Below are 18,216 nucleotides of genomic sequence, written 5' to 3' on the forward strand. Positions count from 1 at the left end.
GTGTCCATCACTGTAGTTCATCCAAAACAAACCAGAAATGAGACTCAAAGTGTTAAATACCGGAATTATCCTTTAATTCAAGTTTTGTCTGGGTAATTCAACGGTTTCAGGGTTGAGGGCAACCATAAATCCATTCACTCTTACTTACGTCTCTGGTTCTTTTGAAGGGTCTGTTTGAGGTTGGTTTTGAGACTTTGTCTGGGGCTGGAGGACATTATTAACCAGATCAGTGAACCCACTAAAGGGAAACCACCTGCATGAACAAGCAGACAGCGAAACTCAACATCCTGACCATCAAGTGACGAAACGAGATAAACACACTAGCTGACACACGGGCCGATATCAGTGCAGCCACATTCATGAAGAACATACATGAAGAACTACGAAAACTACAGGAAAAGAGAGACAGAGAGAAACAGGTACAGACTAGAAGGATCTGGCAAGCTCTGATCTGATTGGCTGGATTTTTGCAACTTTTAGATGTTGGTGTACACCAAAGTTACCAGGCTCACAGAATGTTGGCTTTTAAAGGTGCAATGTGGGACTTTTAGGAGAATCTCTGGACAGAAATTTAATATAATATACATAACTATATTATCAGTGGTGTATAAAGACCTTACGGAAAAAAAAAAATTATTACCTTAGAATAAGCCGTTTTTATCTACATACACCGCAGGTCCCCTTTACATGGAAGTCGCCATTTTGCACCGCCATGTTTCCACAGTGGCGCATTTTGTGTCAGACGATGACGTGTTTCTCCTATGGCTGCTAATGTAGCTTCACTATGAGTTTCAAAGGGAGGGGTGAGTTGTGTACTGAGCCACTGGTTGCAATTCATAGTCTTACCGCTAGATGCCGCTAAAAGTCCCACATTGTTCCTTTTAAGTAGAAGTTTTCCATTGAGACACTTAGTAGCAAATAAACTAGACATAAACTAGGAGCAATTTACACAACAACATTTTCAACTGAAACTGGGAAAGCTTTTTCACTGCTTGGATGTTTATTTACACAACAACAGTGTTGACGGGTTTCAATGTGCAAGAGTTTGAGAATGACGCCTTGTCGTCTCCGTGTAACTACGAATCTGTGATAATAGTGTCACCATGCACATTTTAATTGGCATGCGTGAGTATAACAACAATGGCGGCATACAAAACTGTGTTTTTGCCCCTTTAAGGGATAGTTCATCCAAAAATTTAAATTCTGTCATCATTTACTCATCCTCATGTTGTTTTAAACCTGTATGAATTAATTTTTCTGATGAACACAAAAGAAGATATTTTGAGAAATTATGGTAAACACGCAGCAGATAGTGTCCATTGACTTCCATAGTAGGAATAAAAAATATGATGGAATTTAATGGGTACAGTCAACTGTGTGCTTTCCATCATTTATCAAAATATTTTCTTCATCATTTATCACAATACATTCACAATATTTTTCTACTATGGAAGTCAGTGGACACGATATGCTATGTGTTAACCATAATTTCTCAAAATTTCTTCTTTTGTGTTCATCAGAAAAAAGAAATTCATACAGGTTTAAAACAACATGAGGATGATGATGACAGAATTTTCATTTCTGGGTGAACGATCCCTTTCAGATACTGAGTTTATTTATTAAGTCTTTTAAGGTAGTCGCCCCACTGCGCCGCCATGTTTGCAATGAACAAATTTTAATGTCGTAAAGTACTATGGCTATTTGAATGGTAATAGAGTCCCTCCCCTGATAATGTCATTCCGGTTTGCGATTGGCTCTGGAAGGCATGACTGGAGTGGCCAAATTGACCGTTGCGATCCCCCCTAATCATAGCAAAAGCACATACTATTAATATGCAATATTTTTGGTTTATTATTGCTTCTCCAATAAAGTTTAGAAAATGTTCCAGTTTTTTATTCTAGGGTCACTTAAATAGTAATAAACCTACATCATCGTCCATACAAACAAAACTGCTCGATGCTTTTGTCGTCTTGATTGTTAGCATTTATTGCTCTGTAAAAGAATGCGTATTTGGGCAGGCATGTAGTGTTGCTTTACAATCTAACATCGCCATCTACTGGCCTGGCACACGTAAATTACGTAATACAGAGTTTTTAGTCGCGTTCGCGGATCCGTGTAAACACAAACCTTTCTGATAGCGTTTGTCGTGTATACGTGAAATTTTTCAACAATGCAAAAACATTTTTTTAATACGTTGTCGTGTAAACATAACATTTTCAGTCAATATTTTTTTTATTTTGTGAAACAATCTATACTTTTTACTATAGCACAGATAGCACAAATTTTAGTGACAAGGTCTATATTTTAAGCGATTTTCTTTATTGTTCTCTATATAGCCAGTTATCGCGTGATACTGCTGTACAATTTTTTGAATGCGATTTTCCCACGTACAAGTCTAGTGCCATGATCTACATCAAAGAAACTGAACGTCACCAGCAAAGTGAATCAGATTTCATGCAGAGTTAAGAAGCGTGGCTACATTCTTAAAAATGCTGGGTTGTTTTAACCCATGGCTGAATCAAACATGGACATTTTCTAAGTTAATTTAAACCAGCGATTGGCTTTGTCCACATTTTAGCCAACCATGGTTTGAAACAACCCAGCATTTTAGTGTGCACACTCCAAATACAATGCTGTGTTGTTTTAACCCATTGTTGGATGAAATATAAACATTTATTGGGTTCATGAAACCCAAATGCTGGATTTGTCCCTTTTTGACCCAGAATCTCAGATAAAAAGGCACAAGAACGTACGAAAGTTGTCACTGGGGCAGTACCTTTTCAAAAAGTACACATTTGAACCTAAAAAGTGCATATCGGTACCTCAAAGGTACACATTAAAAAATGCTGGGTTATTTTCAACCCAGCATTGGCTCAAAAAGGGTCATCAAGTCTAACACAGTATACATAGGCAAGGTTTGTAATTTTATTTTTTATTAAATTACAACCGCGCAGGCTGGGCTCGTCCCTTTTTTGACCCAATGCTGGGTTGAAAATAATGGTACATATTAGGACCTTTTTAAAAGGTACTGTCCCAGTGACAACTTTTTTACTTTTTTCTGAAAGTGCACCGCTGGGTTGAAAATACCCCAGCATTTTTAAAGTGTATGCAAAACTGAAGAAAGGAGACAGATTAAGAAAGGACACAAGTTTTGCATCCATCAGCCTAAGTTGTGGTTGTGTATCCACAGATAAAGAGGCAGAGAGAAACACACTATCCATTCGCAGTATCAAGCAAAAAAGCAGGAGAGCTTCTATACACGTGTAGGAATCTGCCCAAGCCATGACACACTGCAGGCAGCCAATCACCAGAGAGAGGAGGGGCAAACAGCCGCCAATCACAGAAGAAGCCACAACAAACGCACACGGCAGTAAAGAGCCGGAGGGAAGTCAAGATCTCTAGCTAAAAGCAGACCCACCACAGGGAATCAAGGGAAACTTTGGAGAATTTCAACAGTGGTCTCGTGTCCACAGTTTGATCATATTAATATATAATAGAAATCTGCTCCAAAGCCAATGCAGAAAAAGTGCAGATTCTGTGTGGGTCTGATTAAAAGTTACTTACTGGACTGGCTGAGATTTTGCATCTTCTTTGACCCTAAAGAAATAAATGAACAAAACCCAGTGAGAAAAACACAATGACAACAGAAAAGAAATTAACAAAAGCTTCATTCTAACACAATCAAAATTAAGATAAAAAAAGAAAATCTTATCTAAAAACATGGCGACACAAACATCAAAACAAATTTGCAAACAAATATGAATGATACGACTAAATAAACATACACAAAAATGTAAAGACATGCACGACTTAAGATGAAGTTTGAGTCACTAAACATTTAATCAGTCTGCCATTGGTCAACAAACTGACAGTCCTGCAACAAACTCTTGCCATTCAGAAAATCTAAAAAAGACAAAATCTTTAAGGAATTAATAAATTAAAGGACTAGTAAAAATAAGTGATAAGCAGAAAAACAAACTGGAAATGTACAAATATGTGACCCTGGAGTGGACCACAAAAAATCTGAATCCTAGTTTTCCTCATCTACTTTGTACTTTGTGATCATCAACAAACAAACAAAAACAAAATAGTAATTTTGATGGCATTGATACACCTGTGGTGGTTTTCTGTGACGGGGAAGAAATGTAAGCCATCAAAATCGAATTATTTACACGAGAGGCACTCGGGCGAAGGAAAACTGCCGGCTGTTGCTTGTTCTCCCGACAGCATCAAGCATCTGTCATGCTAACACATTGACCCCAGGAGATCTTATAAAAATCTTTCCATTATTTTAAGCGAAGTCAACAAATCGAGCAGGACCGAAACATTTTACAGCTGATTGCTGTCAAAAAAGTTCAGTGACGACGGCCCAAAGATGAAAGCAGCAATGACAGTGTTCTTAATATGACACAGTAAGTGTTTTGATTAATGCCATTAATGTTTATTTTTTTATCAGTGTATATCACTAGTCAACTAAATGAATATAACATGGCAAAGATGAATGCACATGTTGATTCAATAGATTTATAGCATTTTGAAAAAAAATCATGGATTTATTGCAGTTTTTATAATAAATCTTTGAAAATCAAATGATGTATGTGAATGTTTTATGTTTTTATAATCTAAAGATGCTTTGTGAAAGTTTGTAACAAAAAATAGTGGTTTTCATCTTGTCACTTTCTTGGTATAGAAAACACGTTTTTACCCAAATTAGTCAAAAATGGATTTATTGCGTTTTGGAACCTAACTCTTAATATATATAAGCAATAGCCAACAATACATGGGTATGGGTCAAATGATCAGATATTTTGTAAATTTCCTACTGTAAATATATCAAAAACGTATTCATCATTACTAATATGTGTTACTAAGGACTTCATTTGGATAACTTTAAAGATGATTTTCTCAACATTTAGACTTTTTGCACCCTCAGAATCCAGATTTTCAAAAGTTTCTGAGACAAATATTGTCCTATCAAAACAAACCATAAGTCAATGATGCATACATTTTTATTTTTAAAAAATTGACCCAACTGTTTTTTTTTTTTTGGTGCAGGGTCACATTTCCCCTCCACATCTGACATCCCATTAGCTGACCACATCCACAACATACTGTCTGTCTTTTCTCTTAGGGTCTATTCCTATCCAAAATCTTTATTTGTGGGATAATGAACCCTTAAAAATCTAAATTCCCATGTGTTGCCTTTAGGACGAGAGTTTTGTGTCACCCTGCTCATGTTTTTTATGCACCTGTTTATGAGGACAAATCCATTTTGAAGCTATACATCCATGTTGCACTATAGTCCAGCTATGACAGTGCTTCTCAAATAGTGGGGCGGGACCCCCAGGGGGGGGGTCTCGAAGCGACACCAGGGGGGGCGCGCGAGACCCTGGGGAAAATACTTTTTCAGAAAGTGATTTTTTTTGCATCATCACTTAAAGACATTACACCCCAATCACGCTGATAAGCAGCTTGTGTTTTTTTTTTTATTTATTGATTATTTTTAATGTAATTTTTCAGTATCAAATGGTCAAAAAATATTATACTTTAAATAAGAATAGATTTTTTATTTCAGGCAAATTGATGCATTTTAAGTCTTTTCTGTTACAGACTAAAAAACAATGTTAATAGTTATTCTTTGTTGTAAGTTGATAGATATTTCTTTTTTTTGTGTTTTCTTTTTCTCAATGTTAATAAGGATACAATGTTTTGCAGATGTGTAATTTTATAGACAAATTATACTATTTACAGTCACGGCGGAGAGTTGGGGGGGCGAAATGTTTACCTCTTCCTAGGGGGGGCATGACAAAAAATAATTGAGAAGCACTGAGCTATGAGAAACCCAATTCTACCCTAAATAGCCATGAATATGTGCCATTTTATGCCGTTATCACCTAAATACTTTAGAGATGTACTATATTACATCATGAAAGCAAAGTCAACAGCTGTTCAAGGTGTTTGCCATTTTAGTCCATTTTTGGGTTTTGGTTAGATGTCTAAAAATTTTGCCTTGTTTTAGCCAAAATTGCTTGCTGGGGTAGTTCACCCAAAAAACGAAAATTCTGTTATCATTTACTCACTCTCATTTTGTTACAAACCTGTATTAATTTATTTTTTCTAATGAACACAAAGGAAGATATTTTGAGGAATGTTTGTAAGCAAACCGATCAGAAGCCCCATTGACTTTCATAGTAGAATAAAAAGAATGCTATGAAAGTCAATGGGGCTTCTGATAGGTTAATACAGGTTTGTAACACAACATAAGAGTAAATGATGACAGAATATTCATTTTTGAGCGAACTATCCATTTAATATCTCAAAAAACACTTTTGTTAAACCAGAATGACACTGCCCTCTAATGGTCAAAAATGTTTTAATATAAAACCTCAGACTCTGTGTCATGGCATCAAACGTAAAGTCGACACCTCTAAAACTAACTTTTTGGCAAAACAAAATTACAATAAACAAGTAAAATGTAACCTTAATTGTTAACGAATGTCAAAATCTTCAAATACTACTTAAACCATGCACAGATATATCTCAGGATTTATGCAAACCCTACTGTCAATATTAGCAAGTCTCCAAGCATAACAATAAAATGAGGTGTATACAGACCCCAAGTCCCCAAGTGTACCCATATACTAAAGTGCAACCTTCACTCCTCATCAACTCATTTTTGGACAAAATAATTCAGCATAGACTGGCAGAGGTTAGCAGAATGGCTTACACTGCTTGCCAACAACGCTTTTACCAGAGATATTTCTCTCAAGGTTTACCAGAATAAGATGACACGCGTACGAAACCGGCTTACGTGTTCAACAGCACTGATTGTGTCCATGTTATCGGGCCAGCGTGATGCTGTGTCAGGTTGTCATGGTAACCTCTGCGCAGTGGAAACACTGGGATGTGACATCACATCAGGTGATGCATATGAAAGATAAAACATAACCTCAGACCACCATGACCCCGAGCTAAGCTTTGATGATCAGAACACTGCGGTTTAATGGGTCATGTCATGAGGAACCCAATGCACCTTCATCTCTACAGAAATAGAGAGTTCATTTTATATGAAAACATCACAACGCAACAACACATATGTTCACCTGAAGCATGTTAATACTAAACACCAAGTCAAGGATGACAGTATGGAGATAAAGCCTAGGATCGTGATTTTTTGCACATCATGAGTGTATATTAGTTTTGTCTATTGTTTACTTCTGATAGAACATTTGTGACGTCAAACTTAAATTTTTAAGTAAATACATAGTGTTTGTACACATCCGTGACCTCACATTACTGAGCGAGCGTGTCAGCGGTGAACAGAGAAGGAAAGTCCTGTTACATAACAGAGCTGAATCCCCGCATAAGGACATAATTACTGTATAATTTCAGCTGACAGTGTGTCAGTCTGTGCTGGTCAGTAGGGCGGGCAGTGCCCACACTCTCCCAAAACAATTTAGGGGTTATTTTAAACCTGATGTCTAGATCATGATTCTTATTGCTTTCTAACACTGTAATCCAACATGTATGACTTCTTCACGCCATTTCGAGTCCCACTCAGGGCGGATGCAAGTAGGACCGGTTACACTCCATGGATAAATAAAGTATCGATTGCTGAGTTTTATTTCAATTAGTAGGCAACCTTTAGGGCTCTATCATACACCTGGCGCAATGCAACGCAATGCGCGACTCAAGTGTCTTTTGCTAGTTTCAACCCGCCGCAATGATCATTTTCACGTTTGGTGCCAAGTTGTTTAAAGGTGCAGAAAAATCTCTTGACAGAAATGCAATATAATATACATAACTATATTATTAAGGGTGTATAAAGACCTTACATAATGAACCCAACATGATCTCACAAAGTTCCGTGGGATAGTCAGGGTTAGGGTTAGATTTGGTGTTTGAGTTAGTATGTAACTTTAAGTATTGGTTTATACAATTTTTTCTGATTTATTCTTTTATATTTTCTGATTTTTAAACCATTGTCGCCTGGCGTTGGGGTTAGAGTTGGGTTTGGGTAGGGATGTCATTTTATGTAAATCTAACCCTAAACCGAAGCGAAAATTGCAAGAAAATAGGAAAAAGCAGTTGAGCAACCAATCCGTGAGAATGCCACGGAAAAAGACAGTCCGTGGCAGGGCCACGGAAAAATGCGGAGATCCGTGAGAATGCCACGGAAAAATTAGCACAAAATTCCGTGACTATGCCACGGAAATTCGCGAGATCAGGTTGCATGAACCATTATGGGCCCTATTTTAACAATCTAAGCGCATTATCTAAAGCGCACAGCGCAACGTCTAAATGGGCGTGTCCGAATCCACTTTTGTTAATTTAACGACGGGAAAAATGGTTTGTGCGCCGAGCGCATGGTCGAAAAGGGTTGGTCCTATTGTAATGGGAGTATTTTGGACATAACGTGCAATAAACCAATGAGAGTCTCAGCTCTCATCCCCTTTAAAAGCCTGTTGCGCTGGCACTTCTAATGTCTAATCCCTATTTAGATGACGGACTTTATAAACTGAAAAACTAAGCGGAGAAAGAAGATCCCCAGTTTAAGATTAATGTTAAATAATTGTGTTGTTTTTCACTTGTATTGACTTGTTATTTTTTTATTAAAACCTTTAAAAATCTTTTCTTTTAGTCATGGAAGTAAAAAAGCAGACTTTTAATTGCTTTAAATGTATGGCTATCCAATATCATCAAAAAATAATTTACAAGTATGTAAGAAAAGGTTTGTACTCTAAAAATACTTTATTTGTAACAAACAAGAGATAAAGAATTTACAAACGGCTCTCCTTTCAGCACTTGGACAGCGTCACAAGATTTTTTAAGCATTACTTAAAAATATTTCTCATCTCACCATATCCACAGGTGCAGAGTCATCATATACAAAAAATCCATTAGGTAGCATTAAAAAAAAAAAAATTTAAAAACAGATGCATTTGTTTAAAACAAAGCATTATTTACTTACCAGGCTGCAGGTGAAGCAGCTCTTTGCGCCTTCTAACGTCTCATAATCGATCCTCATTTATGTCCAAGACACTCAATAATAATCTTTTACATTCAATCCTTTAATCTTTCATATTTAAAAGCGTTTTTGTGCTGCTGCGCATTCATGTACTATGTGAGAAGCAAACCCGCGTTATCCTCCTGTTTATAGGCGCATATTACTAATGCGCTCTTTAAATAACAAAAAACATATTGCGCCATTGACTTTAGACTTTAGACCAGGTTTTTGTTGGTCAATGGCGTAGTCTATTTTAGTTGCCTCAAAATAGCAACGCGCCACCAATGCGCCTGAACATACCTCGTTTTCAGACCAGAACGGCCATGGGGGCAAAAGGGGGCGCAAATGCATTTGCTATTTAAACAACGTGGCGCTAAACGTGAAAATTATAATTGCGCAGGGTGGAAACTAGCGAAAGACACTTGCGATCCCTATGTGTTTATTGCCTTAGAATGAGACGTTTTATCTACATACACTGTGGGTCCCCTTACATGGAAGTCGCCATTTTGTGCCGACATTTTTCTACAGAAGCCCTTAACGGACATTCTTTGTTTGATAAGTTGTCTCCGATGATGACATGTTTGTCCTGTGGCAGCTACCGTAGCTTCTCTGTGCGTTTCAAAAGCGAGGGGTGAGCCGTAGAACTCAGTCTCACTACTAGATGCCGCTAAAATGTACACACTGCAGCTTTAAATAGCAAATGCATTTGCACCCAATTTTGCGCCCATGTGAGCGTTTTGGTCTGAAAACGAGGTGTGCTCTGGCACATTGCTATTTTGAGGAAACTAAAATAGACTACGCAAGACCGTGCACTTTAGACAATACACTTAGATCGTTAAAATAGGGCCCTCAATGTTTGCGAGCTACAGGTTCAGTTTTATGAATGTGTGATTGGAAATAACAGGTGTCACATCACTACAGGACCTGAGCACAGAAGTTATTTCAGGCTAAAAAGACCCAGGTCAACATGACCTACATCTATCTGACTGCACTGAATAAATACACAGTTTTACAGGTATGGTTAGAGGTAGGGGAGTGCTATTTTGGGATAGCCTTCGATATCGTCTAATAATGGCACCAACCAAAGTACTAAAAAAAAAACGACACTTCAGGATAGTGCCCATGACGTTCAAACTCACTAGGTTCTAGGCTTTGGGACCGAGCCACAGTACGGCTCGACTGCATGCTAACACGACGGCCAAAAGTAAGCAAAATTTGAAGCTTGTCCTCACACAGCGATGCCTAAAATAGCACACGGTTTCATGGCGCACCATTATAGCAGCAGACACCTGTTCATTAAGACCATTCAGCAGGACGGCCACTGCCGAACATGTTTCCCTTTGAAAGAGGATTAGCACTGGGAAGCGCTTGATTCCAGCTGTCATCGGTTCCGCCGTGGCATCTGGATCAAAAGCAATCTCATTTGGGCTCGGATGGCCGTGATTGGTCGCGACAGACCCGGGATCACCTTTGAGTGGTAGATTTAAAACCCTCCACCTCGTTCATTTAAAATGCATGTTCTTTTGGAACTGTCAGCAGATGTTGCAACACGAACCTAAAGCTGAAACAATCAAGCTGATGAGCATGTAAATGGAAACGGAAAAATGGACGACATTATTAAGCATGGTCACAGATTTCTGAAAATCTCACGTCTGGCTTATGTTTAAATTGGAGATGCACCGATATTAAAGGATTAGTCCATTTCTTAAAAAAAATCCAGCTAATTTAGTAACCACCATGTCATCCAAAATGTTGATGTCTTTCTTTGTTCAGTCAAGAAGAAATTATGTTTTTTGAGGAAAACATTCCAGGATTTTTCTCATTTTAATGGACTTTAATGGACACCAATACTTAACAGTTATAATGCAGTTTAAAATTGCAGTTTCAAAGGACTCTAAATGATCCCAAACAAGGCATACAGGTCATATCTAGCGAAACGATTGTCATTTTGGAAAGAAAAATAAAAAAAATGCACTTTTAAACCACAACTTCTCACCTTCCTCCGGTCCTGTGATGCGCCAGTGCGACCTTGCGTAATATTTCATCACGTCAAGAGGTCACGGATGACATATACGAAACTCCGCCCCAGTGTTTAAAAGTGTGGAAAAAGAGGACCGCTCCGACGTTGTTGTATGTGAATTGTTACTAATTAATGTTTTTGTGTCAGTTTATTTTTTTAAATGGTCGGCAAATGTGCGTTTCATATATGTAAGACGTGACCTTTCCATGTCATTATGCAAAAAAGACGAGAAGTTGTGGTTGAAAAGTGCATTTTTTTATTGTTCTTGCCAAAAATGACAATCTTTCGCTAGATAAGACCCTTATGCCTCGTTTGAGATCGTTTAGAGTCCTTTGAAACTGCAATTTTAAACTGCATTAAAACTGTCAAGTGTTGGTGTCCATTAAAATGAGAAAAATCCTGGAATGTTTTCCTCAAAAAACATAATTTCTACAAATAATTTCTACAAAGAAAGAAATCAACATTTTGGATGACATGGTGGTGAGTAAATTATCTGGATTTTTTTTAGAAAATGGACTAATCCTTTAAATTTTTTCTTTGGTACTGAAAGCCGATTATTCACAGACTGATATCTGCCGATACCAATCGTTTGGTGGTTGTCTGAAGTTGCATTAACTTAATTCTGTAGATTACATTTTCTGAGTGTTATTCATTCATATAATGACCATTTATATTAAACATTAAACTAGTTATGTTTCTTTACGTTTTCTATACACAGAGCTCAAATGCATTGCATTTTCCTGTTCACTTTTGATTGACAGGTTATAACGGCAATGACTATCAGCTGTTTTTAAACTATCGGCCAATAACGTGAAAAAAAAGTGCTTTTATGGTCTAATACCAATTATTGGCCGATATCGGTGCTTCACTAGTTTAAATATTAGTTGCATTTGCTACATCTCATACTTGGGGGTATGGATTTAAACAAATCCCTACTTATTTTATTCGTATGAAAAGTTACTTATTCCACATTATTTAAAATACAAATATGAAGAAATCAGACTTATATTGTCATCTTTAGCAGTGCAAAAGGTCATGGGTTCGAGCCCAGGGAACCCACATACTGATAAAAAAAGATGTATATCTTGAATCCAATTTAAGTGGTTTTGGATTAAAGTGTTTGCCAAATGCATAAATGTAAACCAATGTCATAAATGATACATATGGTTACTCGGCTATTGCACCTGTGTAAACTTGGAAAGGAAACTGATTTCATATAAACTACAAAAAAATGAAAGGTGAAATAAAAAAAACATCTAGTATTGATTGTTTGTTTTGTAGATGCCTCTTGGGTTGGGTCTAATGCAATGAAATTCAGGCATTTTTAAGTGTGCCATGAATGCCGAAAAATTTGTACATTTATGCATTTGGCAAATGCCTTTATCCAAAGCGTCAGTAAATTTTTTTCTTTGCAATCAAACCCATGCCCTTTGCATTGCCAACACAATGCTCTACAGCTCCAGGAACTGTTTTTTTGTTCTGCATAAAATGATTTGTGTACCTGGTTCTGAGAAAACACACACACACACACACACACACACAGTTGTTGTGCCTGTGATGAAGGGAGGAGTGGTACAGGAGTCTATTAAGGGTGTGTTACAATAATAGCCTACATGACTAAGAATAGGGCAGTAATGGATACCATCAGCATTGCTAAAGAGCACATTTTCCTGTCCATGTTCAAGACTGGCCACAAACACACACACAATAACACTTGAGCCAAAAAGTCATTAAGCATGGTCCCTTTATGTAATCTTACAAGGTTGGACACCGAAAACCTTTATCATTTATAAGGAATTGATATTCAGTGAATCAGCAATCAACATCCACAGCCAAACCTCATTCAGAAAACATCCTAATTAAAAGAGACAGTTCACCTAAATAGTGTGTGTATAACATCATCCTATTCCAAACTTGTGTGACTTATTGAATATCAACATTAGATGGGCCGAAATAGCTCCCTATACCCTCATTCACTATTCCCTAAATAAGTCCACTAATATAGTCCACTCGAAAGAGTGAGTGAGTGAATTCGGACACTATAGTTAGCTGGGTGTCATCTTCCACAAAGGCGCAAGAATTAATAAAGATTAGTATTGTGTACTAGTATCTAGTGTCTAATTGTGAGTGTACATCGGTTGTACACTCATTATTGCGGTGCATTGTGGGGTTGGATGAGTGCCCTCAAGGATTTTGGACACCACTATGGTTGTTTCCTCCAATAGTGAGCTATTTAAGGGTATTGGGGGCTATTTCGGACACAGCCTCAGTTCTTGGAGGACTAGTGGACTGCAGAGTTTAGATCCCTAAAGGATTACTAAAAAACTTCTAGGGAGGTGTGTTATTTTTTGGAGAACCAGCGGCACCCCTTTGAAGAACATTATTAGTGCCACTATTTTTCAGATTGTAGACCATTCACTGACTTTCCCAAATCTGGTCCTCGAGTACCCCCTCCCAGAATGTTTTAGATGTCTCCTTATTTAACCTGATTCAACTCATCAGCTTGTTAGGGAGACATGTTAATAATTGAGGGCCCTGTCCCAAATGGCACACTCCGGACTTGTGGACTTCCTCAGAGTCCACACTTTGATGACATCATGTAGTGTAGACCTTGGGGACCCTTGACGTGAGTGCATGAGGGCACATCTGAGTCGTATTTTGGGACAGACTTGAGCGTCACGCCGGAAATAGGAAGATACGTTGCCCATCAGTGCAAACTCCTCCCATCCATTGTCTGATTGCTCTTTTGCAAGAACTTTTGGGTTGGTAAAGTGTGTGAAGTCTGCTGCAGTGCGGGCTTCGCTGAAGACCGCATCAAGGGTGCAAAGAGGGGCTGATGAGCACACTTCGGAGTGTAAAAATGACAGATGGGACACCCGATGGACTCGTAGACTAAGCGAGCATGCGCAATTTAAGGCCACAAGACACCGCCAGCATTTTTTAAAAAAGTTGCCAGCCAGCGCCAGCGTTTTTCATGATTTTCACCAAAGTTTAATGCCTTCCAGAAAATGTTCTTCTTCCGATATATAAACATACAATATACCAAATTACCAAACAAATTACCAAACAATATACCAAAAAAAAAAAAAAACGTTTCATCCTACCTTGAGTAGTTCTTTTGTAATCAGCTTTTGAATATGGGTAGGTTTCTGCAAAAACACTACATTTTGAGCAAAAAGCAGAGATAATTCCATGTTTGTGACGGACTTTTCATAGAGATCCCATTCAGAGCAATCTTTAAAACAGACACGGACATGCAGCAGCTTGCCATAGGGCAATACTTCCGGGTTTAAAAAGTTGCGGAAGGGCGCCACCTGGTGGATAATAGCGTTATTGCGGAAAGACGGAAAATCTCGTCATTGGTTGGGAAGCGTTTTCTCTTAATTGACGAGATATCTCGTCAATGGCGGGGAAAGAGTTAAATAAGGAGACATTTAAAACTTTCTGAAAGGGGATACTTGAGGACCAGGATTGGGAAGCACAGTCAGAATACACTCATAAAAATAAAGGTGCTACAAAAAAGTTCTTCACAGAGATGCCACAGAACCATTTTTGGTTTCCCAGAGAACCAATCAGTCAAAGGTTCTTAAAAAACACCGACACCCCCCACCAAGTACATACACGACAGCCTGTGCCCACCAGTGATGCGCAGATTTGATCCAAAGTGAGCGGATGCCTGCGGTCACCTGCAGTTATGCACGGTTACGAATCATCCAAAAATATTTTTTATGATATTTGTGTCGTGGTCGGTCGGGTCGTTTGAAATATAGATGCCAATTAAACCATTGTAATTTTTTTTTTCTGCGGTCCGAGTTGCGGGCTGGTTAGTTGAAAACGCATCACTGGTGCCCTCCCCTCAACCCTCTAAATCTATCTTTCAGTTTGATTTTGTTGACAAGCACGTTGAGAGCAAGCAAAACTGAAATAATTATTTTACACAAGAGAATGTTTTAACTACCTTATCTTGGCATTGTAAGCATGTGAATTTTAAAAATCTTTTTTTAAATAAAATTATTACTAAAAATGTTCTGCATCTTTATTTGAACTTAAGGCAAATCGGATACCGTGCCCACCCCGCAAACTCTGGCGCCCCAATAAGGGGGGCACCGACCCCAGGTTGGAAACCACTGGTTTAAAGAACCATACAATTTTTCTCCACAATAAATCTTATGCAAAGCAGAAAGCTGTTAAAGGTTCTTTATGGAACCAATTTTTTTTCACTAGCACCTTTATTTATTTTAAAGAGGGTACACTATAAAGTAGACCAGACTGTATGCCAATAGTCAAAATTCAAACACAGCAGGGTAATGTACTACATCAGTGCACAATAGATAAGCCCATAAAGATCAGTGGAGTTCTGCTGATTACATTAAAGCATTCTCCCATGGGAGTGCGGGTTACACAAGAACAATACCCTTTACAAACGCATCCTTTGACTCCCTTTAATCCCAAATATGCACCAATCAGCATTCAGTCTATACTGGCATCAATCAAATGGATGAGATGTACTCACAAAGGACAATCACTGGAGTAAAACAAACTAACAACGGGAACAAGCCAACAGGGCAGAATCCATGGAAACAAAGAGCTGGTACAACTTTAAATGGTCAGACTGGTATTAGCCAGCCTGTGCGAGCACATGACCTAAAGCACAGTGTGAAAAGGGCGCTCCCTTATCGCCTAACATCTGAATGGCCAAAGAGCCTTCGATACAAAATGATTCCCAGAGTGAGACTGCGCTATCTAATGGCTGGCAGTAAATGGTTCTCTTTATCTGTGGCTATCCAGTTGACCCTACAGTCCTGGACATTTGTAATTCAGATCAGAGAAACAATTAAGACTTCAATTAACAATTTTACAGTGAATTCCTCGTTTTCATTGATATGTTTTCACACAATTGAAAATGAAGGGTCATTTTAGAGGGATAGTTCACCCAAAAGAAAAAATATTACAGCCAAAAAACGCTTTTTCTTTAAGGCACTTTTAGTTAATGTAATTCACCCCTACTGTATGTCATTCAAAATCCATGCCGGCTTCTTCTATGGTTGGTGGTGGTCTTGGTTGGTGTTTTCCACCTTTTCATTATATGATTTCAGAGGACTGAAAATACCACACAAGTTGTTAGCTGGATTATTTTTGTGATACTTTTATGTCTTTTTGTTCATTTGGAGTCGGAAAGCTACAGTCTTTCCAAGCGGAAGTGATCATCCCTATGCCCTGTTCACTTCGAAGTTATAACTTTTGATGTGTAAACTGTATAGTTTTTTCATACTTTGGCAGATTTAAACACACTTGGCATACAGAGTAATGCAAAAAAGTCATTATTTCTTTTTATTACACGGCTCTCTGGAATGCTTGATTCTGATTGGTCAGTTGAGACATTTGCAGGTTTGTTCTTTTCAAATAATAACCTCTCCAAAGTAATAACGCATAGCCGGTACTACTTGTATGTTTAAAATCCCTCCGCGCCAACAAAGATTACAGTTTGGCGCCATCTTGGACAACCACAATGGACTCCGACCACCGCTGACAGACAGAAATGGAGCAGTATACTCTCATCAAATCCTGACAACAGCTTGGCAAGCAGTAAGTGTTCGTATTAAATATAATATTTATCATAAAATTCTATCTCCGCTTTGCGTCGGGTCCTGATCACACTGTCGGGGCTTATTTCGCGATAACTACTGGCTGCCTGTACATTATCCCTTATATATGGATTATGCATCCTTGAAAAGCCCTTCGCAAAAGGCCGTTTGGAAAATGCCCCTATAGTAAAGAACCCAGCAAATACAAGTCTAACATATAAAGTCTAACTCTAAAAAATGCTGGGCTATTTTCAACCGTTGGGTCAAAAGGAATAAACCCAACCCGCTGGGTTGTTATTTTACTTATGCCTAGTTGTTTGTAATCCATTGTTGGGTCAAATATATACATCTTCTGGATTTATTCAACCCTAATTGTAGGGATTGTCCCTTTTTGACCAAATGCTGGTTTGAAAAGTGCTGCAAACTAAGTGCTCTTCTGCCATACAATATAGTTCAAATTTTTTATCCGCTTAAAAAAAAGAAAATCGCACGTTTTATTTTATGCCACCATACTTACTCATGTAACAGTCTTTAAATAGGGAAAACATTGAAGTGTTTGGTGGCTTCTAAATTAATCTCTGTTTGGATCCTAAGGATTGAATGGGGCTAGGCTAAATGCTAACACATTCACGACGCGATGTACAAAGATTAAGTGCATGCATTGAAAAAAGATAGGTATGTATTAATTTGTCTAGGTTGACGTAAGAACAAAGTAAAATATTGAAAAACTGTGGTGTTTTCCTTTAAGAAGCATATGTGTAATCACTGTTATCTTATTACCTTAGCTAAGAATTGTTGATACATCCCTCTATCATCTGTGTGCGTGCACGTAAGCGCTGGAGCGCGCTGCGACGCTTCGATAGCATTTAGCTTAGCCCCATTCATTCAATGGTACCATTTAGAGATAAAGCCAGAAGTGACCAAACACATCAACGTTTTTCCTATTTAAGACGAGTAGTTATACGAGGAAGTTTGGTGGTACAAAATAAAACGTAGCGCTTTTCTAAGCGGATTTAAAAGAGGAACTATATTTTATGGCGTAATAGCACTTTTGGGAGTACTTCGACCCGCCTGAAAAGTCCGCTCCCCTTCTCACTCTCATACTGGGAGAGGGAGGGTGTTACTGCGCCGAGTCGAAGTACTCCCAAAAGTGCTATTACGCCATAACATGTAGCTCCTCTTTTAAATCCGCTTAGAAAAGCGGTACGTTTTATTTTGTACCACCAAACTTGCTCGTATAACTACTCGTCTTAAATAGGAAAAACGTTGATGTGTTTGGTCACTTCTAACTTTATCTCTAAATGGTATCATTGAATGAATGGGGCTAAGCTAAATGCTATCGAAGCGTCGCAGCGCGCTCCAGCGCTTACGTGCACGCACACAGATGATAGAGGGATGTATCAACAATTCTTAGTTAAGGGAATAACATATTTTAATATTGAAAATGAGTAGACTATTCCTTTAAGATTAGGGCTCTCAAAAGGTTAATTGCGATTAATCGCATACAAAATAAAAGTTTTTTGCATAATTAATGTGTGTGCACTCTGTGTTATTATATAAATACACACACATTAATGTTTGTATTTAATAAACATTTACATGTA

The 18,216-nt window shown here is 38.1% G+C and overlaps 1 protein-coding gene across 27 annotated transcripts in view; it reads right to left on the reverse strand.

Annotated features, from left to right (window-relative positions):
- The window catches only part of rims2a (regulating synaptic membrane exocytosis 2a), a 200,943-nt gene that overhangs the window by 172,354 nt on the left and 10,373 nt on the right, over nt 1–18,216 (reverse strand). For 22 of the 27 annotated variants that reach the window (XM_073872457.1, XM_073872441.1, XM_073872437.1 and 19 more), the window contains exons 3-4: nt 3,565–3,597; nt 149–253 (exon numbers count right to left, since the gene is read on the reverse strand). The exons of the other annotated variants lie outside the window; for them this stretch is intronic. In XM_073872457.1, coding sequence (XP_073728558.1) covers nt 149–253; nt 3,565–3,597 — 138 coding nt within the window. The remainder of the gene's footprint in view (nt 1–148; nt 254–3,564; nt 3,598–18,216) is intronic. 27 annotated transcript variants of the gene reach the window in all.

This window comes from Misgurnus anguillicaudatus, chromosome 10, assembly GCF_027580225.2.
Source record: "Misgurnus anguillicaudatus chromosome 10, ASM2758022v2, whole genome shotgun sequence".
Taxonomy (NCBI): Eukaryota; Metazoa; Chordata; class Actinopteri; order Cypriniformes; family Cobitidae; genus Misgurnus; species Misgurnus anguillicaudatus.